General features: G+C 53.1%; 2 protein-coding genes across 2 annotated transcripts in view; one reads left to right on the top strand and one right to left on the bottom strand.

The window, feature by feature from the left end:
- NUP85 (nucleoporin 85) overlaps positions 1-7,875 on the top strand; it is a 36,458-nt gene extending 28,583 nt beyond the window's left edge. The window contains exons 12-19 of the mRNA XM_059380475.1: positions 3,087-3,170; positions 3,272-3,337; positions 3,544-3,695; positions 4,665-4,782; positions 4,887-4,987; positions 6,135-6,286; positions 6,663-6,764; positions 7,133-7,875. Coding sequence (XP_059236458.1) covers positions 3,087-3,170; positions 3,272-3,337; positions 3,544-3,695; positions 4,665-4,782; positions 4,887-4,987; positions 6,135-6,286; positions 6,663-6,764; positions 7,133-7,231 — 874 coding nt within the window. The 3' untranslated portion in view covers positions 7,232-7,875. The remainder of the gene's footprint in view (positions 1-3,086; positions 3,171-3,271; positions 3,338-3,543; positions 3,696-4,664; positions 4,783-4,886; positions 4,988-6,134; positions 6,287-6,662; positions 6,765-7,132) is intronic.
- GGA3 (golgi associated, gamma adaptin ear containing, ARF binding protein 3) lies at positions 7,720-23,429 on the bottom strand. The gene is made up of 17 exons (XM_059380474.1): positions 23,319-23,429; positions 16,217-16,301; positions 16,019-16,094; positions 15,010-15,108; positions 14,251-14,374; positions 13,908-14,011; positions 13,691-13,771; positions 13,204-13,341; positions 12,600-12,681; positions 12,374-12,490; positions 11,846-12,088; positions 11,363-11,433; positions 10,796-11,115; positions 10,346-10,569; positions 9,877-10,046; positions 9,634-9,744; positions 7,720-9,427 (listed from the first exon to the last, which is right to left on the bottom strand). The coding sequence occupies exons 1-17, from the start codon at positions 23,356-23,358 to the stop codon at positions 9,317-9,319; spliced, it is 2,196 nt and encodes a 731-aa protein (XP_059236457.1). The 5' UTR covers positions 23,359-23,429; the 3' UTR covers positions 7,720-9,316.
- Between the last annotated feature and the right edge of the window lie 4 nt (positions 23,430-23,433).

Below are 23,433 nucleotides of genomic sequence, written 5' to 3'. Positions count from 1 at the left end.
AAAAAAAAAAAAAGTTTAAATAAAGATTTTATTTATTTATTTGACAGAGATCACAAGTAGGCAGAGAAGCAGGCAGAGAGAGAGAGAGAGGGAAGCAGGCTCCCTGCTGAGCAGAGAGCCCGATGTGGGACTCGATCCCAGGACCCTGAGATCATGACCCGAGCCGAAGGCAGTGGCTTAACCCACTGAGCCACCCAGGCGCCCCAAGACCTCTTAGTATTTGATGATTGTAGAAATATGAGTGTTTTTGAAAATTGGCAAAGATAATTTTTATTTTTTTATTTTTTAAAGATTATCAGGAGACTGAGCAAGAGCAAGAACACAAGCAGGGAGAGTGGCAGACTCCCCACTGAGCAGGGAGCCCATCATGGGGCTCGATCTCCTCATCCTGAGATCACGACTTGAGCTAAAACCAACAGTCAGACACCTGACTGAGCCACCCAGGCACCCCAGTTTTCTTTTACATAATCTCTGTGCCTCATGTGGGGCTTGAACTCATGACCCTGAGATCGAGAGTCACATGCTCTGCCAACTGAGCTAGCCAGGCACCCCAGCATACATAATTTTTTGAATGTCATAGATACAGTTGTTATTAATAAAGTTTGAAAAAGCTATTCTTCAAAGTGAATGTTAGGAAGACCAACAGGGACATTCTGTAATGGTAGAATCCTGAAACAGATGGAGTATCTAAGGATCTGTAGCCCTAAGAACAAGGCAGAAGTTTGAAACATTTGTCCAGTAATTCAGTATAAACCAATCCCTGTTCTTTTTTATTATGAAAGCAGAATATTTTTTTTACCTTAGTGCATACCTCAAGACTATTTGCCTTGATAGTCTTGCTTCCACTTTACTTGTGCTTGATTTTGTTACAGAAAGCAGTCATTAAACGTTCCCTTACCTGGGGTGCCTGGGTGGCTCAGTGTAGGTTAAAGCCTCTGTCTTCAGCTCAGGTCATGGTCTCAGGGTCCTGGGTCCTGGGATCAAGCCCCACATTGGGCTCTCTGCTCAGCGGGGAGCCTACTCCACCACCACCCCCCCCGCCTACCTCTCTGCCTACTTATGATCTCTGTCAAACATATAAAATCTTTTAAAAAAAAATTTCCCTTACCCAAGTTTTTTTTTTTAAAGGTTTTATTTATTTATTTGACAGAGATCACAAGTAGGCAGAGAGGCAGGCAGAGGGAGAGGGAAGCAGGCTCCCTGCTGAGCTGAGAGCCCAATGTCGGACTCGATCCCAGGACCCTGAGATCATGATCGGAGCCGAAGGCAGCGGCTTACCCCACCGAGCCACCCAGGCGCCCTCCCTTACCCAAGATTTTAAAAAATAGTCAAATATTATGGCAGTTGGGTGGTGCAGTAGGTTAGGTGTCCGACTCTTGGTTTCAGCTCTCGGGGTCTTGAGGTCAGGCTCCGCAGAGGGTTCTGTGCTCAGCAGGGAGCCTGCTTGAGAGTCTCTCCCTGCCCCCCCTCCCCAACCATCTCACGATCTTGCCCTCTCTAAAGTAAATCTTTAAAAAAATAGTCAAGGATTGGGATGCTGGGAAGCCCCGTTGGTTAAGCGTCTGCCTCCATCTCAGGTCATGATCTCAGGGTCCTGGGATTGGCTCCTGCATCAGGCTCCTTGCTCAGTGGGGAGCCTGCTTCTCCCTTTGCCTCTTCCTGCCACTCCCCCTGGTTGTGCTCTTTCTGACAAACAAAATCTAAAAAAAAAAAAGTGTTCTATGGGGCGCCTGGGTGGCTCAGTGGGTTAAGCCGCTGCCTTCGGCTCAGGTCATGATCTCAGGGTCCTGGGATCGAGCCCCGCATCGGGCTCTCGGCTCAGCAGGGAGCCTGCTTCCCCCCTCTCTCTCTCTGCCTGCCTCTCTGCCTACTTGTGATCTCTGTCTGTCAAATAAATAAATAAAATCTTAAAAAAAAAAAAAAAAAGTGTTCTATGTATATAGTCCTATTCATAAAGTAAGTATACTAGTTAAAAGGTATATAAGAAACATTAACAGCGATGCCAGATGCAAGTAAAGATATTCTTCTGAAGTCCATGTTTTGTTTTGTTTAAGATTTTTATTTATTTATTTGTTGAGAGAGCAGAAGTATGGAGAGCTGCAGGCAGAGCAGGTAGCAGGAGAAGCAAGCTCCCCGCTGAGCAAGGAACCCGATGTAGGACTTGATCCCAGGACCCTGGGACCACAACCCGAGCCAAAGACAAATGCCTAACCAATTGAGCCACCCAGGGTCTCTCCTTTCTTTTTTTAAGATCTCATTTATTTTTGAGAGAACGACAGAGATAGCGAGAGAGAGCACAAGTAGGGAGGAGAGGGAGAAACAGGCTCCCTGCCACTGCGGGGCTCGATCCCAGGACCCCGGGATCGTGACCCGAGCCAGACGCAGGTGCTTAACTGCGTGAGCCACCAGGCGGCCCTGAATTCCATGTGTCATCAAACTCCGGACAAGTATCAAGCACTGGACAAATGTTTAAAAACACTTTGAGTGTTTTTCTTTTTTTCAATTGCTGTATAGTTGACATGTTAGGTTTAGGTTTACAACATTTGACAGTTCTGTGGATTACCAAATGCTCACCGCCAGAAGTGCTGGGACCACATACAGTTCTGTTATTCTCTGTGGTCCTTAGGCTGTACTTCTCACCTGCATGACTTGCTCATCTTGTCACTGGAAGTTTGTACGTCTTCACCTTGTTCTCCCATCCCCCACCTCCCTCCCTGTGGCAACCACCCGATGTAGGACTTGATCCCTTGTTCTCTGTGTTTAGGTCTGTTCCTTTTTATTCTTTTCTTACACATTATTCTCTATTCATATTCTCTGCATCTGATTGGATCCCTGAATTTTATTTTCACTGTGACAGCCTCCAGAGATCTAGGTTGGTTGCGACCACTTAGGGTTGACCATCCTAGGTGTCCACTGTCAGTCCCCAAGTAGCACCGAGAAGTTTCTCACTATGGGCTTCCAGACAGATTTCCACTTGTCACTGCCCCTCCCATCTTTTTATGGAAAGGATGTGTGGGGTCCCTGCTCACCTGTGCCACACTCTGTCACCCTGACTCTCCTCCTTGCCCTGGCGTTTGAACCTGCAGCATCGCACTAAGCAACTGGTGGTTTGTGGCCCATCTGACAGACCTGCTGGATCACTGCAAGCTCCTCCAGTCGCACAACCTCTAGTAAGTGTGGGGCAGCCGTGCCAGCCTCAGGGATGGGGCTGCGGGAGGGCCCTGAATGGAGCGGGCCAGGGGTGTTGGTCTCCTGTTATGTTTTATTCCAGCTTCGGATCTAACATGAGAGAGTTCCTCCTGCTGGAATATGCTTCGGGACTGTTTGCTCATCACAGGTAGGAAGGCCCAAGGGTGTGAGGCGGCAGCACGGTGTTTCTCAGCATGCACGACGTACCCCTGGATCTTGGACTGTGTCCTTGCCCGTCTTATTCCCTGAAGGTTACAGGGGTTCAGGGGAGGAGCCATCTTGGAACCAGTCCCCAAGCTGTGGGGCAGCACGTGGGCTCCCCAGGCTCTCATGTCTGTCCTTGGACCATTGCAGCCTGTGGCAGCTGGGAGTGGATTACTTTGACTACTGCCCTGAGCTCGGCCGCGTGTCCTTGGAGCTGCACATTGAACGCATCCCCCTGAGCACTGAGCAGAAAGCCCTTAAGGTGCTGCGGATATGTGAGCAGCGGCAGATGACCGAGCAAGGTGAGCCCGCCCTGCCCCTGGCGTACTCTCTGCTCATGCTGCGCCAGCCAGACTGGAGAGAGGCTGGGCACTGGGGTCAATAAATAAGCCAGAACAGCAAAATTATTGAGAAAGGACGAACAACTAGGGATCCATCAGGACTTGTAAGTGATGGAGCACACCACCTTTTTTTTTTTTTTTTTTTTAAGATTTTATTTATTTATTTGACAGGGATCACAAGTAGCCAGAGAGGCAGGCAGAGAGAGAGAGAGGAGGAAGCAGGCTCCAGCTGAGCAGAGAGCCCAACGTGGGGCTCGATCCCGGGACCCTGAGATCATGACCTGAGCCAAGGGCAGAGGCTCTAACCCACCAAGCCACCCAGGTGCCCAACACACCACCTTTTAAAAAGATCCTGACCCACTTCCTCTCTCCTGCTTACTCTAAAAAGGTCAGGACTGGGTCAGCTTGTAATTCACTTCTCCCAGGTGCGTTGCTGTTGCTAACCAAGGCTGGCTCAGTGGGAAAGCAGGACCAGAGGCAGCTCAGGAGGAGCACAGAAAGAAAGCAGTGATATTTGCTTGAGTTGAGTTGAATGGTTAAAAACCTAAGTTGTTCTTTCCGGAGGCATTGGCTTCCTTATGACCATCTCTGAAAGCATACAGCTGTTCAAGACCCAAAGAATGTTTTTGGCACCTGGACAGATAATGAAGGAGCTGATCTGTGGGGAGCCATAAAAATCTTTTTGCCATCCCTGAAGTCAAGCCCACTCATAAAGCCAATGCTGCCAGGGTGGGTCATGGTGTTCATAAAGCCAGGAGACAATTTATAACTCCCAGAGTCCCCAGTTTTGCCAACCAAGTTGTATTTGGAGCCTGTGGAGAGGCTGCAGAAAACCCAGAGGAGGTGGGAAGCCTGCTCCTACCTGGCAGAGTTCAGGAATGGCCTGATTGGCGGGGTGAAAAGCTTATCTTTTCTCTTTTCCCTGCAAAGTTCGCAGCATTTGTAAGATCTTAGCCATGAACGCCGTCCGCAACAACCGCCTGGGCTCTGCCCTGTCTTGGAGCATCCGAGCCAAAGATGCTGCCTTTGCCACGCTGGTGTCAGACAGGTGGGTTCAGCCGCTCCTGGCTTTCTAGGGACTGTCCAGGAAGTTGGGAGGCTGAGGAAGGGGCCCTGGGACAGCTGCTCAAACCTCTGGGCCTGGCCTTGCAGGTTCCTCAAGGATTACTGTGAGCGAGGCTCCTTTTCTGACCTGGATCTCATTGACAACCTAGGGCCAGCCATGATGCTCAGTGATCGACTGACTTTCTTGGGTGAGTCTCTGGTCTCTGTGCCTGGGACATAGTGGTGGGTTGTGCAGATGGGAGGGACTGATTTAGGCATCTCCAGTGTTCGTTCCTGTTGAGCCCAAACTCATAGAACCATGTATGCTGGACTCTACAAAGCATATTTTCTAACATTTCCCAGTAATGTCAAACTTAAAAGTCTGAAAGTAGTATAAGGACTAAGGAACTCCCATGTACACTTTCTCCAAATGCACCATTTTTATTTATTTATTTTGTTAATCTTTTTTTTTTTTTTAAAGTATTAGAGACAGAGAGCATGGGCGAGAGAAGAGTGAGCAGTAATGGGGGGCAGGAAGGGCAGCGGGAGAGGGAGAAGCAGGTTTTCCGCTGAGGTGGGAGCCCCATGCGGAGCTCCATGCGGGGCTAGAGCCCAGGACCCTGGGAACACTAGCTGAGCCGAAGGCAGACGCTTCACACCGACTGAGCCACCCAGGTGCCCCATTCACTCAGGTTCTTGGGGAACAATCTGAAAGTAAGTTGGACACTTTGTTCCCCTAAGAACAAGAACATCCTCTTAGAGAACCAGCTGTCTGAATGCACTGCTCTTATTAGATCTGTGGTCCCGGCAGTGTCTTTTTTGATTGTTGTTAAAGATTTTTTTTATTTATTTATTTGACAGAGAGATCACAAGCAGCCAGAGAGCCAGGCAGAGAGAAAGGGAGAAGTAGGGAGCCAATGCGGGGCTCTGTCCCAGAATCCCGAGCCAAAGGCAGAGGCTTAACCCACTCATCCCTGCCCCTAGGCGCCCCGCAGCGGTGTCCTTTATTCGTTCACGAATTCAGTTTTGCTCTTCAGTGTTTCCTTCTTTACCTTGACATTTTTGAAGAGTCTGTTCTGCTCTCTTGTAGAATGTCCTCAGTTTGGACTTATCTCGTGTTTCCTCATGATTAGATTGAGACTTGCGGGTTCTTCACTCTTTCATAGTCTCTTGTTTGGTTTGATGGTTACATTCTCCCAGGTTGGAGTCCGTTCAAAATGTGTTTTTTTCAGTCCCATTGGTCTCACTCGTCCATGAGTTTGGAGACAGTTCTAGAAGGATCTCCCTGCTCTGGAGTCTGGGATCTTTTTACCTTGTTTGGACCAGAGGTAAAGTAGTGCTCTGTTTTCTCACTAGGAAAGTACCGCGAGTTCCACCGATTTTATGGGGAGAAGCGTCTTACTGATGCGGCTTCTCTTCTCCTGTCACTGATGACTTCCCAGATTGCCCCACGGTCTTTCTGGGTAATACTACTAATAGATGCCTTGCCCCTTTTGGAAGAGAAAGAGGTACAGTTTGAATGATTTTCTTCTCTGTCTTCTAGTCCCTGACTGTGCTTCCTTCCTTAGCTGTTGTAGATGCACACCTGTACGTCCTCTCCCATCCGTGTGTGCGGATTCCCCCATAATGCCCACTCTGGAAACCAGTATCTACACAAGATAAGCTACTTAATTTGGAAGGAGGCAGCTGTCTACCGACAGTATTCGGCTTAGGGCCCTGACAAGGGCTGGGAGTGAGCACAGGGGCTGTCTTCCTCCCAGGGCTGCACATCCGCTCCCGAGGGCGCGCACGGAAGGCCGGCTCTGAATCTGCACACGCGCCCACACCAGTGGAAACCAGCCAAGGGGAGCCGCTAAGCAAAGCAGCCTCTCTCCTCTCTCTTAGGTGGTTTTTTCAGCAGAGCAAACATACGAGTTGATGAGATGTCTAGAGGACTTCGCCTCAAGAAGGCCAGTGTGGAGAGAGCCTGGTGTTCAGCGAATCCAGGTTATTTTAGCTTTCAGATTGTTGATTCCATAATGGCAATGAGAAAAGGCTTCTATTTTGGACTCCCCTGCTGACCTCCAGAAACGCTGGCCCCTTACAGACTTGTGCTTCTTGAGTTACTGCTTAACCTGTAACTAACACACCCAACTTCTTTTAGGAGGAGGCAGGGTTTATAGGTGTTCTCATCTCTCCTTTTCTGGCACTCAGTCTGCAGTTCTTTGTCTGCAGTTCTTCTGTCAACAACTTGCTGGAAGCTCCTACTAAATGTTAAATGCCCTTGGTCTGCCTTTGGGTCAGATAGACCCTTGCAGAGCTTTAAAGAAGGAACACTTCCTGCCGTGCCTCATGCTGGCTGCCTTTGCTTTTAGGAGGACGTCGAGAACACCAAGTTGGAAATGCTGAGACTTGCTCTTGCACGCAATCTTGGCCGTGCCATTATAAAGGAAGGCTCTTTGGAAGGCTCCTGAGACCACTTGAGAGCGGCTTCAACATGGCATCTCTGTATGGCAATGTATATACATTTTTGAAAGAATAAATCCCCCCCCCCCCCCCCGCCACACAAAAGGGAAGTTCTTAAGAGTCCAGCTGGGGAGGTTTCCCTGCCTCTACTGTGAACCCAAGGTGGTAGAAACTGAGAAAGTGCTGCGTCTTGGATGGAACTGATTTCTGTGTCTCCCAAGAGAAAAAGCCACTCCTAGCAGTTAGGATGGTGAGTCCAGTGCCCTAACTCCTAGAAGCTCAAGCAAGGTGGTGAGTGGTTTATTTATGCTTCAGAAATCCAGCCTTTAGAATCAATTGTAACATTTATCCTTTCTTTTGTTTAGAAAAGGTCCAGGAACCTGTACTTTCATCAACTAAAGTGTCAGGTGATGCCAGCATATTTGTCTATGTTTGGAATTCCTAAGTGGCACTTTGCCCACAGTGGTGAGGATGGTGTCTGTATTAGGATTCCAGGTAGGGCAGAAATGATTTTATTTAACATGCAGCAGAGCAAGGGCAGCAGATTGGTATATGTATACAGCCATTTGTCACAAAGCGGTGACCTCAGTAGGAACACTCAGATAATTTTGATGTCTAAAGCTTATTATTAAGGTAGATTTCCATAGAGTAATTCCATAAACCTTCCCAGGGCTGCAAGCAGCTGGTCTCTGGAAAGCTCTTGGATTTCTTCTGTAAGTAGTGAAACTGATTCACTTCTGACCTGTCCTAATGAAGCAGTGAAACCTGCCTGCTCAAGATGGACGGGAAGGACATAGCAGGGAAACCCGGCACAGTGCAGGGAGGGGGAAGGGAGTGTGGTCTGTGCCACTTTTCCCCAGAGACGGCTCCGTGCCATCCGGCCGAGCTCAGGTGAGCTGTGTGCTCTTTCTGCAGCTGGTGATCCTTACTGGCCTGTTGCCCCGTGAGGCCTAGAGGCCCTGGCCCGGTTGTCCCTGGTGTATGGAGCAAGTAGGACAAGCTTTTTGGAGCCGAGCACTGTTGAAATAGGGTCTGGTGACTCGATTCAAGCATGGTCCCTAATCTCACCACCTCCAGACCCCGTATCTTGCTGGCAGCTGGGGATGGTCAAGGTTCCTGGGCAGCAGGTACGGACAGCAGTCTAGTGCAAACTGCCTGAGCCTGAGACCTCCAGTTCCCAAACATATGCCGCACCACAGGCCATCTGGTGGGAGGAGGGGGGCCCAAGCAGGAGGACACGGGGGATGGGGGTTGTTCTCCCTTCAGACACTCGAAGGGCAGAAGAGCAGTTTATTTCATGCCAAGCAAGAGGTAGTGAGTAGGATGGCCTGTTCCCAAGGCAGGAGGCACACTTTCCCCAGAAAGCTCTGAGTACCTGCTTCCAGAGAAGGGAAAATACTGGTTCTCTTCCATTTTCTTTTGTATCACTAGTTTTGACTGTCACGAGGCCAAGTTCTGACAGGCTAATTCCCCATTTTACTGAGATGTCCATAGGACACAGCCTGCCACCACCAGAGACAAGCACACAGCTCCTCACCCAGTGGCTGTTCCAGGATGCTGCTGCCCACGGAGGGCAGAGTTGTGGAGATGCAGCAGTGTGCCAACTTACTCGATGCCCGGGGCTGAGGACCACAGGGCTTTGCCTACCTCCCTGGAGGTGGGAGCAGGAGTCTGCCAGCAGGGGAAGCACAGAGTAGTGACGTGGGGCTGAGGCCTCTAAGGGAGTGAGGATGTGGTCCTTGAGGGAGAGCCCCGAGACCTCCCCCCTTACGGCATCAGGATGCCAGCATGAGGGGGAAAGCCTGCTCCCGCCAGAGCCAGAGTGTGGAGGCTGGGGCCGCTCCCCACCCCTGACAGTACATGGCCACTTCAAGTCACACAGGTAGACAAAAATCAGGTCCTTTTAGGGGGCCAAGGGAGAGAGCATCACAGCAGCAGCCCGGCTCCCAGCAGCGATGCCCAGGGCCCCTGCTCCATATCCAGGCTCCTAGCGCTGTATCCACGACGTGGAGGAGGACTGGACCAGGGAGCCCGCCCTCCCGTCTCGCAGCAGCCTGCCTGGCTTCCGTGTGATTACACAAAGTCCTCCGGGGTCATAGGTTACCCCACTGCTCCACGGGAGGGAACTGGTCCACCTCGCCCACCTCTGTGCTCAGCTGCTCTCCCAGGGCGAACGTCAGCCTATACCGAAGCCTCGCCTTCTCCTGTGAGGGACAGAGGACCTTAAGACAGACCTTGGGGCTCGTTCCCAGCCACTCCTCCCACTTGGTCCTCATTCAGCCGTTCAACCCCGGACAGGGGAGACGAGTGCTAGTGCTACAGTATCAAAAGTGGGGGCTGAGGGCCTGATTGGGGCCCCGGGGGGGAGGGGGGAGCCAGGGCTTCAGGCCGGTGCCGGGTTCTAGCTCACCTTCAGTGGGTTGGCCAGCAGCATGACCTGGGTGATGGCTGCAGGCGGCTGGATGGGGCTAAATGGAGACAGCTCTGTCCCAGAGGGTGGCTGTAACTTCACCTTCATCGACTGAAGAGAAAGAGAAGCTCTTCTGAAGAGCACGGCAGGTGCCCCTGAGCAGGAGCCCGCTAGAATCCCGAAGGACCCATGCTGCTGCCCACTGGCCTCGGGGTCCCTCCACACAGTGGGGTGCCGGGCTACCTTTGGCACGGCGGCCTGTAGCACGATGCTCTTGATAGGCAGGGGAGCGGTATTCAGCATGGACACCACCACCACGAGCACGTCCGGCCGGCCGGGCGGACACTCCTTGGCAAAGTGGAAGAGGATGCGGAAGCCGTTTTTATCATAGGCCGTCACGGGAAGGGCGCTGCCTGGAAGCAGAGATCAGGTGGGTGTGGGAGGAGGAACCCCACGGTGCCCAGAGGGGAGGGTGTGTGGTTGGGCCTGGGCTCCACCTGTGGCCAGCAAGCTCCCTGAAAGAATCAGCCAGAATCCCTCCCCCAGAGAGCATAGTGGCAACAAGCAGAGGCTGCGACGGCAGGAAAACCGGTCCCATTGGGCTCTAAGAGCCAGGCGGGGGGCAAGGAGAGCCTGGGCCCACCCCTCTCCCTGTCTCACTGAGGGCGCTGGGTCCCGCCTCCCCCTCCCACCCCAAGCTCCCCACACCTACTTGGCTTGATAGATTCCAGGGGGACGTGCACACTGGCCAGGGAGAGCTCTGGCCCCTTCATGGGGCTGCCCTGGGACTGGAAGGCAGGCGGCTGGAAGAGAGGGCTGCCAGGCCCTGGGGAGAAGGGGAGGAGAGGCCTAGCAGTGGTGCTGGCAGGGATCAGAGGGGAGGCGCCAGCCCCAGGAAAGAAGATGGAAGAGAGCGGTTTCACCAGGCCTGAGGTCCTGAGAGGCAGGAAGGAGGACAAGGCAAGTCAGAGACCAGGGGCAGCCGCTGGGCCAACCCTCACACGCCCTCCAGGGCACACGGCTGGTTCCTACCATGCCCACCCATTTCCAGAATCTGACCAGCAGACCCAAAAGGAACATCCCCGGACCCTCCGGAGCTGCTTTCCGGTTCTGCCAAGTCCAGGCCCAGCCCCCCCTGGCCCCCACATATCCCACTCATTACGCTCTGGTCTCTTCAAGAAGATGGTCAAGGGCATCTAGCTGGTGCAGGCTGCTATCCCCCAAAGCGGAGCCGTGGTACCCGAGGGCTGTGGACTCCGCCTTCGGGGCTGGGGCCGGGGCCAGTCCAGTCGGGAGCAGGAAGGAGCCTGCTTTGGGGGCAGGAACACTGGCTGGGACCACAGGAGCTGGGAAGGGAGGCGGCAGCGGGGCCTGGGAGCTGCCTGCAGAGGGTGCTGAGGCCGGGACGAGAGGCCCGTCGGAGGGGCTGCAGGAAGCACTCCCGGGCTTGGGGCCGCAGAAGTCCAGGTCCGGCTGCTCGTTCTGCTCGGAGAAGAAAGTGAGTGAGCTGAGGGCAGGGAGCGCTGTTGCAGTTGGTGGGTTTAGGGTCTCCAGCTGCAGGCCTACCGGGACCCCACCGGACTAGCAGCCCTCGGAAGGACTTGGGCCCGCCCTATGGGATCAGCGTTCTGCAGTGCAGCCGGGGCTGTGCCGCAGCCAGCCACAGCGGAGGATGAGCGGGGACAGCGGACTCTGTGGAACTGGTTGAGCATTTTGGTGCCGTCCTTACCGGGAACAGGGACCACTGGCTGTTCGCAGCGGACTCTTTGGGAGGAGCAGTGGGGGCTGGGTCAGCAAGGCCTGGAAACAAAAGAAGACAAAGGTGAAGGGGCTCTGGCCCTGGGGTAGCCCCATTCACCCCGAAGGGTCACAGGACAAAAGTCGCTGACGAAAGGGTGACAGGTGGGGACAAGGTATTTTTCCAGGTAGCCTCCAGAGGGAGAGGGATGCTCTTCGGTCCTTTCGTCCAGTGGGCGACACCTCCAGGGGAGAGGGGACAAAGCAAGACCGTGCACCGCGTCCATTCTGGAGCTTGCGCGCACACTGGCCCGCAGGCCTGAGCGCACTGAACTTGGCCCTCCTCACAGCTGAAGTCCCCTTCCCTGCCCTTGCTAAGGACATGAGGCATTCCCGATCCTTCCCAATTCCGCACGACCGTGGCTCTGCGGAGCCCATCACGAGAAGCCCTTCCCAGCCCCCCTCCGGGACGCACCCAAGCAGAGCAGCTCCTCATCCAGCAGGCAGAGGGCGCTGCTTGCGCTGTTGGGTCCCGCGGTGGCTTCAGCCTGGCCGGAGGAGTGGCTGCGCCCAGGACCCGAGGTCTGGGGGGGCGGAGGGAGGATAGGGATGCCAGAGGCCGGTGGGCCAGGGGCTGGGGCCGGCGTGGAGGATGAGCTGCTGGGTGTGGCCAACTCGGCCAGGTCGATGAGCGTGCCCTGGCTCCTAGAGTGGTTTCCTGGAGGGGTGGAAGGAAGGATCGGGGGCCACTCTAGTGGCTGCACAGGAGGAAGCAGAACCCTGACTACAGCCTCCAGCCTAACTGATACTGAAGGAGAGCAAGCAAAGAAAACCCTATCCACGGCTCCTGGCCCCTGGGGAGCTGGAGGAGCATCTGGAAGCGCTGAGAATCCCCTTGGGCCGCGTGGGAGGACGTGCAGGTCCCGCACTCATGGCTGCCCGGGGGTTGGGGGGGCTGGGGCTGGGCTGGATGGGTCCGAAATGGGAAACTAGAACATTTTACCTTCCGTGTCTGGCATGGCTGAGCTGGCGATCTCACCATTGATAACCTGCCCTTCGACAACTGTTTTGTAAGAGTTGATGACCCGGGAGAGGTTGTCACTGGCCTGGAGGATGTCCCCTAGAGCAGAAAGAGGTACTTCTCACTCTTGGCCATGACACTCCTCCCCCACCCCTGCCGGCCAAATCCAAATTCCTAGGTCATCCTTGTCAACTATTCTTTGACTCACCCAAACTATTGTCATTGTCCTCTGTCTCACTGGCTAGTTTGAATAACGTCCGCCTCTTATTCTCACACCGATCAAACAGCTCCTGAAAGAATCCCAGACCTTAAAGTGAGCTACAGGGTCCCCTGGCAATGACCTAACTCAGTGTCCATGTCCAGAAAGTCACGGGCTCCCCTACTGCCACAGTCAGTCACTGGTGGCACGGGGCTCCAGCGTCCGCAGCACTGTGTCACCTAGGATATCTGCTTAAAATCAGGGGAAATAGGTCCCTTCCTGTCCCTGAGGCCGGCATATGGCTCAGAATTCAGAGTACGGAACCAAGCACTAAGGGGCAACATCAGGCGCATGTGGTGGGTGTCTCTGCCCAAATGCTGCTGAGGCAGAAGGCACGGCAGAGAAGTGAGCCCCGGGGCGGGTCCGCAGAGTCCCCCAGACTCGGGTGTACCCACAGCTCTTCTGTCCTGAGTAGGTTAGCCACAGCAAGTGTAAAGGCGGGGTACCACCCCCAAACCTGGTAGCTATGCTGACTGATAAGGAACAGCAGGGCAGGTGCTGGGCACAGGCTGGCTCGCTTTCCCGGAGCGTGGCTCTCCCGGGATGCGCCTACCTTCATGAGCTCTTTATCGGCCTCCGAAGAGTCCTCTTTGCTGTAATGAAGCAGCATCTCATTGAGCAGCTTTACGTTGTTATTAACCTCCTCTAAAGTGTGCAGACGCTTGGTCACCTTCTGGATCCGCGCCTCATCCTACAGCAAAGACGATCAAGGAGAAAAAGCTTAACCAGACTCATCCCACTGCCCCTGGCGCCCCACAGCAAGGATCGCACCAGAGAACGTGAGCAAAAGCTAGTCCCAGTGAAAGCTCCTTTTAATGCATGGTTCTTGGGAACCATAAGGCCTCAGTCTCAACCTAGTTTGTCTTTTAAAATAACGGCCCGCCCCCAGCCCTCAACTGCCCCCGTCCGTGCGGGCTCCTCTAATCCATTCTACCCCCCCAAGCTCCAGGGCACCTCCCGCTCTCTGGCCTCATGCTGGGGGAAGGGACTCTTGCTCTGTGGTCCTGGGCTCCTCCACCCCAAGGCCCTGGGCCACTTACTTCCTTGACCATGGACTTGATGAGCTTGTTGGCCTCTTGTAGGTCATCTGGGTTTTTGCTTTTTAACAACTTGGCTAAAAGCTGGAAGAGGAGGTACGAAAGGGAAAGGTAGCACCCCACCTGGAGAGACCACAGAGGAACTGGAGCTCCCACAGCACCGAGCAAGCCCCCACCTCCCTCCCCATCTGAGGACGCTCTTGGCTGGGGTGTGCTTTACCTTGGATTTCTCCTCATCATCAAAAACAGGATTCTTGGGACGAGGTGGTGGAGACGGGATGAGCGTCCTGTCCACGGGGATCGCTGGGTCAGACTGCACGATGCCTGACAGGAACGCAAGGGGGGCAGAGTGCTGGCTCACCGGGTCATTCTGATGCCTTTTCTCACACAGCAAGGCAAGGCCCATCCCTGGGATGATGGCCTGCCAGGGCTCAGCCCATCCAACCGCAGCTGAGCCCTTCTTGTCCTCAGGAGGAAGAAAGGGACAGCAGACACCCCGCATTCTTCCTGGCCTTAGCCAGCCTTTGGCGCTGCTTTAAGGCTGAGGGAAGGTAAGCACATACCCTGTCTCTTCAACATGTGGTAAGCATCCTTGATCTTGGTTTCTTCCGGCAGGGCCAATGTCCAGCTGTAAAGCAGCTCGATAACCTTGGTCTTCACTTTCTCAGACACCCTCTCCCCTAGGTACTAAGAGGCAAAAGGAAATAGGAAAACCTCATAACTGCCGTCCAGAGGCAGGAACCGTGGGAATGAAAGGCTGCCAGTCCGCTCCAGTCTTCAGGCCTACCCCAAAGCACAGGTGTTAGGTATGTGTGACACAGGGCGGGGACGGGGGGGAACCACCCGTGACAAAGCGGTCTCAGAGATACAGTCTGCTCAGGCAGGGAGCGGGGAGCCCACCACTGCGTTTCCACGCACAATCTCCCAGAAACAGCAGCATTTTATCTCAAAGGAATTAATGAGAATGTCTTAAGTATGAAATACTGCTCCCTGTGCTTTAAGTGGTGCCCAGAGCTAAAGCCACACCAGCGTGCCACAGCAGCGGAGAAGCTGAGCCTAACTCCGTCAGACGGACCCAAGTGACCGCCGTCCCCAGGAGCCCTCCCCACCCGCACGCACGCGCCCCTGCTGCCACATCACCTCTCACCATCAGCCCCGGAGGCCAGGAGAGGCCGCCCGCCCCTGTGGCCTCCTGGCCCCTGTGCTGCCCCAAGGGCCTAGTCCCTAAGGCCCGGACGTGGGCAGCTCTCTACAGACAGCCAGTAAGATGGGGGGCGGGGGGACCAAAGGAGTTCCCCAATGAGGACGCTGCCCCGACTGACCTTCGGAGAGACGACTTTGATTAGCTCATTCAGAAACCGGAACTTTCCCACCTCGTTATGGAATCTCCTCCCGCAGTTCTTCATGCACGCCTCCAGCACCTGCAGCCACAGCACGGGGCGCTGAGCGCGGGCGGCCTGCATCACCGCGGGCGCCCAGCCAGGCCCCGCGCTGAGGCGCGCTCCACCGCGCTCCCTTCCTTGGCTTCCGACTCTGTCAAGCTGGGCTTTTCAGCCACGCCACTGCTGACGTGCTGGGCCGGTCATTCTTTGCGTGGAAGCCTGTCCTGTGCATTAGAAGATATCTAGCCACAGCCTTGGTCTCTACCCGCTGGATGCTAGCAGCACCCCAGGAGGTGGCAACCCAGTGTCTCCAAACACTGCCAAATGTCCCCTGGGAGCAAAAGCACCCCAGCTGACAACCACAGTTGTAAGGCCTTTGCTCTACAGCGCCCTCCAGAAGCCCAGGGTCCTTTCCTTCTCAATTTGTCTTTTCCCACACCCCGAATGAAGTCAGGGGAGAGCCCCGGGGGTCCTGTGAGCGCTGCGATGCTCTGAATCCTCTAAGACCTGCTGCTCGGTGTGATGCCTTGAGTAGGAACCAGCATTACTGTAGCTACAGAACAAGTTACACTTGCTGGACTCTTGTTTAGTTGGCCAACTCTTTAAACAGCAAGACAGCTCTGTCAGCATCTCTGCAAGAAGCCACCGTTGAGCTCCACCCTGGGCTCAGGGCCCCGGCCTCTGGCCCCCGCCCTCAGTCACCCGGCCTCTCCCACTGGACTGGCGGCCCAGCCCGCAGTGACTGCACCACGGGCCTCTCCGCAGCCTCCGTGCCTCTCGCAAGGGCACACACATTTGTGGCACAGTTTATGGAACACGTTCTGGACATTAGTACCAAGAACTTTCAGCTGCCATAGGCCATGAGCCCTGAAAACCTCTGAGAGCCCAGTGGGTGCACGAGGAAAGGCCTGGGCTCGTTAAAATCCACCGGCAGAGCGGAAGGACCTACCGTCAGCGCCTGGAGCGCCTCCCATTCCTGCGGAGACTGGATCTTATGGGCCAGCAGTCGGACAGCGACCTGCGGCCTGCAAGGAAGCAGACCGGGCTTTCACGCGCTGAGCCCAGGGCCACGCGCCGGGCCCTCCTTGGCCAGTCAGGACTTCTCCAGCGACGCTCCCGCTGGCCCCCTAACTCCCTGGAGACTCACCCTTCAAGTTCTTTGTTGATCTGATCACAAAAGCCGATTATGTATTCCCAGTCCTCCTGGCGGTTGGAAGGATTCGTGGCCTTATCTTGGGACAGAGCAAAGTGGAGAACAATTGTTATTGTTATAAAGTGCGAAGAGGACAGAACGGAGGGTTTTTTAAGGCACCGATATGCAGCTGAGTTTGTTTCCAGGGGCGCCTGCGTGGCTCAGTCGTTAAGCGTCTGCCTTTGGCTCAGGTCATGATTCCAGGCTTTTGGGATCGAGCCCCACATCGGGCTCCCTGCTCAGCGGGAAGCCTGCTTCTCCCTCTCCCACCCCCACTGCTGTGTTCCCCCTTTCGCTGTGTCTATCAAATAAATAAATAAAATCTTAAAAAAAAAGTTTGTTTCTGAATTTCTTCTCTGATAGAGAATCCTCAACAGATCAGTCTAGCATTTTGAAAGTCATAAATGAAAGGGAAAACAAATTCTTAGCCTTGTGGGTTAAAGCCGCTGCCTTCGACTCAGGTCATGGTCTCAGGGTCCTGGGATTGAGTCCTGCATCGGGCTCTCTGCTCGGCGGGAGCCTGCTTCCTCCTCTACTCCCTCTCTCTGCCTGCCTCTCTGCCTACTTGAGATCTGTCTGGAAGAAAAAAAAAAAAATCTTAAAAAAAAAGTTTAAAATGAGAACAAATAATAAACACAAACAACAAAAGTCTTCAAAGATACCCATAAAAATGTTTAACATAACCAGTAAGTGTTAAGTAACTCTAGTTTTTTTTTTTTTTTTTTTTTAAAGATTTTATTTATTTATTTGACAGAGATAAATCACAAGTAGGCAGAGAGGCAGGCAGAGAGAGAGAGAGGAGGAAGCAGGCTCCCCGCTGAGCAGAGAGCCCGATGCGGGACTCGATCCCAGGACCCTGAGATCATGACCTGAGCCGAAGGCAGCGGCTTAACCACTGAGCCACCCAGGCGCCCCAAGTAACTCTAGTTTTATAAATATAAGTTATTAAGCAAATAGGGATGATCAAGAAGTATCTCCTAGAGAATCTGAGGCCAGGTTAATACTTGATAAAAAATAACACACTTAGGAAACTTCTTTCCTACACAGCCTTCAAAAACTTTTACAAGGGTCGCCTGGGTGGCTCAGTCGTTTAAGCGTCTGCTTTCAGTTCAGGTCAGGCCCCCAGCATGCTGGGATCAAGCCCTGGGTTGGGCTCCCTACTCAGCAGGAAGCCTGCTTCTCCCTCCCCCACTGCCCCTGGTTGGGGTCCCTCCCTCCTAGCCTCTGTCAAATAAATAAAATCTTCCAAAAAAAATAAAAAAACACCCACAAACGTTTTCAAGACCTAACTTTTCTTAATGCTTTAAATGTTATTTATTTTCTTAGAAGGGCAGGGAGAGAAGGGGGAGCGGGGAGAGGGCCTGAGAGAATCCCGAGGATGCTCTACGCCCAGCGTGGAGCCCGATGCAGGGCTCGACTGCAAAACCCAGAGACCACGACCTGAGTCTAAACAAGAGTAGGTCGCTTAACTGACTGAGCCACCAAGGCACCCCCTGCGTTCCATGTCTTTTTTAAACTGCATTTAAATATATATATATATATATACATATATATATATATATATATTTATGTATTTGAGTGAGAGAGAGAATGAGAGCATGAGAAGGGAGAGGTCAGAGGCAGAAGCAGGCTTCCCGCCGAGCAGGGAGCCCGATGTGGGACTTGATCCCAGGACTCCAGAATCATGACCTGAGCCAAAGGCAGACGCTTAACCAACTGAGCCACCCAGGCACCCTACACTGCACATTTTAAACGGAGCTGATTGGGACGCCTGGGTGGCTCAGTTGGTTGAGCAGCTGCCTTCAGCTCAGGTCATGATCCCGGCGTCCTGGGATCGAGTCCCACATCGGGCTCCTTGCTCAGCAGGGAGCCTGCTTCTCCCTCAGCCTCTGCCTGCCATTCTGTCTGCCTGTGCTCGCTCTCTCTCCCTCTCTCTCTGAAGAATAAATAAAAATCTTAAAAAAAAAAAAAATAAAAAAATAAACGGAGCTGACATTCACCGTGCCTCCATCAGGCACCACCCACTGTGCTATCTGTCCATGGGACTGCAGAGACAGAAACTGAACTTCAGTATTCAGCGCCCTCAAGTCTGAATGGTCTCCTATGATGAAGGACAAAGGCAAGTGCTGGAGAGTTCTCAGACGATCGTGGAGGGTTTAAAAGCCAGGAGCTCAGTGTCCAGTCTCGTAGCATCTGGTGTGGGTCCTCCCTCCCCTGCTACCTCCAGAACCTGTGCTGAGGAGGACACCCCCCCACCACCGAGGGTGGGTATCCGTGTTCCCATCTCTGATTCACATCTTGGGAGTCTGCCTCTTCCAGAAAGCACCCTCAAGCTGTTTGCTAAATTTAGGGCTACAGGTTCAGAAGACAAATGGGAGGCTGAAGGCGTATATCCTTTTTAAATACCCACGCTCCTGCAGCTGGCCCGCAGCGCCAAAAGCAGAGCCATGGAACCCTGGAAAAGCCCCTCCACACAAATGGCATCCACACAAAGTTCCTGAATTCTGGTTTCTCGTGACTGTTTTCTTAACTTCTTTTTTCCTGACATCAAAAATCACCAGCTCCATGACCAGATCCTAACAAGGGCTCCCCGTGTCCTCCCCCCTTCCCCCTCCCCAAGGGGCTCTGAAGCACGACAAGGCAGCAGACGCCACCCTGCGGCAGAGGGAAGGCCTGCAGTGTTTCCCCTCCGACTTCGAGTGAGAAGATTCGGACTGTTTGGTTCCTATTTGGAGGAAAAGGACAGTATCTGTCCTCAATCTTGAAAAGAGAATTAACAGGCACTTTAAAATGTCAAGCTAGGAGGGAAGCAAGGTTAATTCTATCAAGAGTGGCTCTTTGGGCTCCGGGGTGGCTCAGTGGCTTGAGCCTCTGCCTTTGACTCAGGTCATGATCTCAGGATCCTAGCCAAGTCCCGCATCGCGCTCTCTGCTCAGCAGGCAGCTTGTTTCTTCCACTTTCTCTGCCTATTTGTGATCTCTGTCAAATAATTTTTTTTAAAGATTTAATTCATTCATTTGACAGAGATCACAAGCAGGCAGAGAGGCAGGCAGAGAGAGAGGAGGAAGCAGGCTCCCTGCTGAGCAGAGAGCCTGATTCAGCCCAACCCCAGGACCCCGGGATCATGACCTGACATGAAGGCAGAGGCTTTAACCCACTGAGCCACTCAGGTGCCCCCAAATAAATAAATCGGGGGAGGGGGAGAGTGGCTCTTTATTGCCACAGTGACCTACAAGCTGTCACTTTCCAGAGGCCCCATGTTTCTCCCATTGGTTGACGGATACCTTCTCAGGTATTGGCGAGGATTTATTACTGATCCCTACCTTGCTTAAAGTTCTCACGTGACATCAAGAAGCTGAAGGCTACAAAAACTAAGATGGTCTGAGAGGCCCCACCTTTCCCGTTGCTGCTCTTAACTATTTTGAGAAGAGTCACATACCCCAGGCTGTAAGAAAAAAATCACACACTCTTGCCTGCACTGTTCTCAACCCAAAAGCAAGGTACAGAGGACAGCATTGACGTGGCTGCCCCCACACCCACCTGAACAATGGGGGCTCACCCAACGTGCACCCCAGGCCTAAGTCCGGAATATGCCCACTACTTTCCCACGTGTGCTCAACTTCTCTAGTGCCCCACTTCCTTTCATCCTGATAGACTTTCCTACTGCAACTCTGTGGGGAGCTCTCTGCCCACACGTGGGCACAAAGAGCCCTGGTTTCAGCAATGGCCAGTCCGAGTTCTGAGTGTCTCCTCCAACTCTCCAGCTCACAAGCACCCTTAGGAAGGGGAGGAAAGTCCTGGGGATAATTCCGGGTAACTCAATCCCTCCAACTGCACACTGTCTCCCTCCTGCAGATGCACACAACTTTCCACCCACTCACACGCTCCATCACCTGGCAGAGAGGTGATACCACCGCCTTCCCTGTAAGCCCCACCTTCTAGAACTGGCTCTAGGCTCTACTGACTCAAGGTTTCTATTTTCAGATCTCTCCTAAAAGCCTTGTTTTCTTGTGTGTCTGTGCCTCTAGATTCCCGGCTCTCATTTTCAGCTTAGTTCCATCAGTAGCCTTGACCGTAGTAGGGCCTCAAAAGGTCAAGCAAGGTTGGTTCCAGTAGGGCCAGCACTGGCTACCTAATCCCAAAGCGACTCAGCCATTTCACAGATGACAGAGTCTATGTATCACATGACTTAGAGAGGAGCAGAGGCAACAACACAGGATGGAGAGGAAATCAAGAGGCAGCCTTTGGTGCTATGGTCTTGAATTAAGAGAGACTTCGTCACCAAGTCTCTGTTGAGCACCTACAGAAAATTAACTACACAGGTCAACTACCCTGTACAATACTATTCAGTCAGTCAATAACGGAACTAAAAGAAAACAAGTACACAGCCCACGAGGCCATGGGAAGCCATGGGACTACATAGAGTCCGAGACTCAGAGCCTACCTTTGGGGCGCTTATGCTCTTCTGGTGCCACTTGTGTGAAGTAAACAGAGCAAAAGCTTAAGAGTGTAATTACATAATTTGGATCAAAAAGAATTTAAAAACAGGGCACCTGGGTGGCTCAGTGGGTTGAGGCCTCTGCCTTCAGCTCAGGTCATGATCTCGAGGTCCTGGGATTGAGCCCCACATCTGGCTCTCTGCTCAGCAGGGAGCTTGCTTCCCTCTCTCTCTCTGCCTGCCTCTCTGCCTACTTGTGATCTCTGTCTGTCAAATAAGTAAATAAAATCTTTAAAAAAAAAAAAAAGTTTAAAAACAAACTCATTACTTCTCTTTCTTGACTTCCCCATTTCTATAAATGGTGCTATCATTCAAAAGCTCACTCTGCCTCCATGCCCAGGCATCCGGATTTGAACCCCCCATTGCTGACTCCTTCCCTCTCACCCACTTCCAGAAGTCCAGAGTCCTTTCCTTCTCAACGTCTTTTTAAATCTCTCCCTTTCTTACCCCTGCCCTCACGCCTCCTTACTTCTTCACCTGCTTCCAGAACTTTTGCTCCTTGGCATCCTATACAAAACCCCTATATTGATCCTCCTAAAAACATGGATTTCACCAGGTACAGTAAGAATGGGGACCTGATAGCTGTCAAAATTTAAACTTCTAGGGCTGGAATTCAAGCTTTTCCAGAATTTGGTTCTAACTTCCCAGCTTTCTCTCCCACCACACTCCTACAGGAGCTCCCTGAAGTCATCAAGAGACAGTCCGTGGCAAGGAGAATCTGGGATGGGTCTTAAAGCATTTAGTTGAGCAAAGGGGAACAGGGCTTCTGGGGAACGAGAACAGAGTGTCCTGGGGGGGACAAGAACACCTGACTTACCACAGCAAGGAGGCTCTCGGGAAGCCACAAAGAGGCGGCAGTAGGTGTGCAGCCTTGGAACGACCGGATTATACAGAAGTGCTCTTCTGGGAGCAGAATGCAGAGTGGACGGAGGGGAGGTAGGGAGACACTTGAGGCACTGAGCCAGCTAGGGCTTCTATAATAATTCTGGCAAACCACAGAGTGACAAGGACCTAGACTAAGTGCTAAACCAAACACTGGTTCATTCAACTGATAAAGTTCACGCCAGTAAGTCAGAAGAACTGTGAAGGTGAACAACGTAAGAACGGAATCTTAAAAAGAAAAAAGAATGGAAAGAATCTTAACTCCGCCCCTAATGTCACTTTCAGTCATAGGAAAGATCAAAGGCCAGCATCAGCTCCAGGCTCTACAGACCCCATCCCACTCTGCGACTCACCACGCCCACTCGCCCTCAAAAACAAGCCTGTCCTTCTCCTATTTCAAAATATAACTCTAAACCTAGCCTGCTAAATTCAGCTTAGGTCAAATTCCTCCAACGTCCCCGTTATTATCTATGAATCAAATCGATTCCAATGTAGTTATATCTGGTTGGATGGCACTGGGCAAGTGGTTTGATTACAGTCAGGGTGTCCTTTTTGCAAACTTGTGACAGTAGTACCTACTTCCCGAGGATACCTGATGAATGAATTAAATGAATGTCTTTGGAGCACTCTGAGCTCCTTGGAGGACAGTTCCCTATACACGGAGGACTTTATGACCTGCCTGCAACTGCAGACTTTGCAAACATAACCTAGGTTCAACCACCTGAAGGGGGTGGTTTCTTATGAAGAAAGGTCAGAGAGGAAAAAAGAAAAAAAAAAAAAAAGAAAGGAAGAAAGGTCAGGCCATTGGAGGAAAGAGCCATCACCTCCAACAGCTCTGGATCTTGCACAAGGCCCTCTCCGGGCATCCTGTCTTAACACTCCGTCTAATTTGTCTTCACTTAAAGAGGCCTCCAGGGGCCTCTTCTAAGCCCATAAGAAAGTTAATTTATTAACCCTTCAGCAGAGCACTCTGTGCTAACAAGGTCAGCACGTATTTCCTTAATAGCAGTGTGAATTAGCAATTAAAGCTACAGGCCGCTGTGACTACGGCACTAGGCTGTGCTCCTCAGCTTTGCTGGGAACGTTACCTACAAATGACTAGCGAAGATGTTCAAGTGTGTGTGTCCCCAACACGGACACCACCAAACCTTGGACACTGCAGGAAAAGGGTAGAGCTGTTCTTTATCCCTTTTTGGATTCTTCTGCTTCAAACATTCCGCCTGCGCGAGGCGGCCACTTGTCAAATACAAACAAGGTCGCAATTCTGAAGCTGTATGTGCTCGGCGGCACCCACCGCTCCCGGAGTTTCGGCCCCAAATCCTGAGCCACCGGCGCCCCGGAGTCACGGCGGCGCGCGGCCCCACCACAATCTCCCCAAATCGCCGATGCTGTGTCAGCCGAAGCACTTGGCCGCCGCTTCCCCGGAGCCCGCGGAGGCCCGGACCGGACCCGACCTCACGCCGCCACGCGCAGAAGTGGGAGGCGGCGCCGGGCGGGGGCCGGGACGCCCTGCTGGGGAAGGGGCGTGATCACAGAATGCTCGCGGCGAGGGCGAGCCCAGGCGCGGGCTGCTAGGCGACGCCGCCGCGGGCCCCTGAGCGCGGAGGGGGGCGGAGTGGGGCGGAGTGGGGCGGGGAGGGGGCTCGAGGGCAGACAGAAGGGGCCGCGGCTACTCACTCAGCCAGGACTCCAGGCTCTCCCCTTCCGCCTCCGCCATATTGCAGCCGCCCGGGCCGGCCCAGCGGCCTCAAACCTCGCGAGAACTTGTGAGAGAGGAGCCGGGGCGGGGCCT

The sequence above is a fragment of the Mustela nigripes genome, chromosome 16, assembly GCF_022355385.1.
Source record: "Mustela nigripes isolate SB6536 chromosome 16, MUSNIG.SB6536, whole genome shotgun sequence".
Classification (NCBI taxonomy): Eukaryota; Metazoa; Chordata; class Mammalia; order Carnivora; family Mustelidae; genus Mustela; species Mustela nigripes.
Note: the sequence above shows the minus strand (reverse complement) of the source record. Positions and strands in the feature narration are given on the sequence as shown.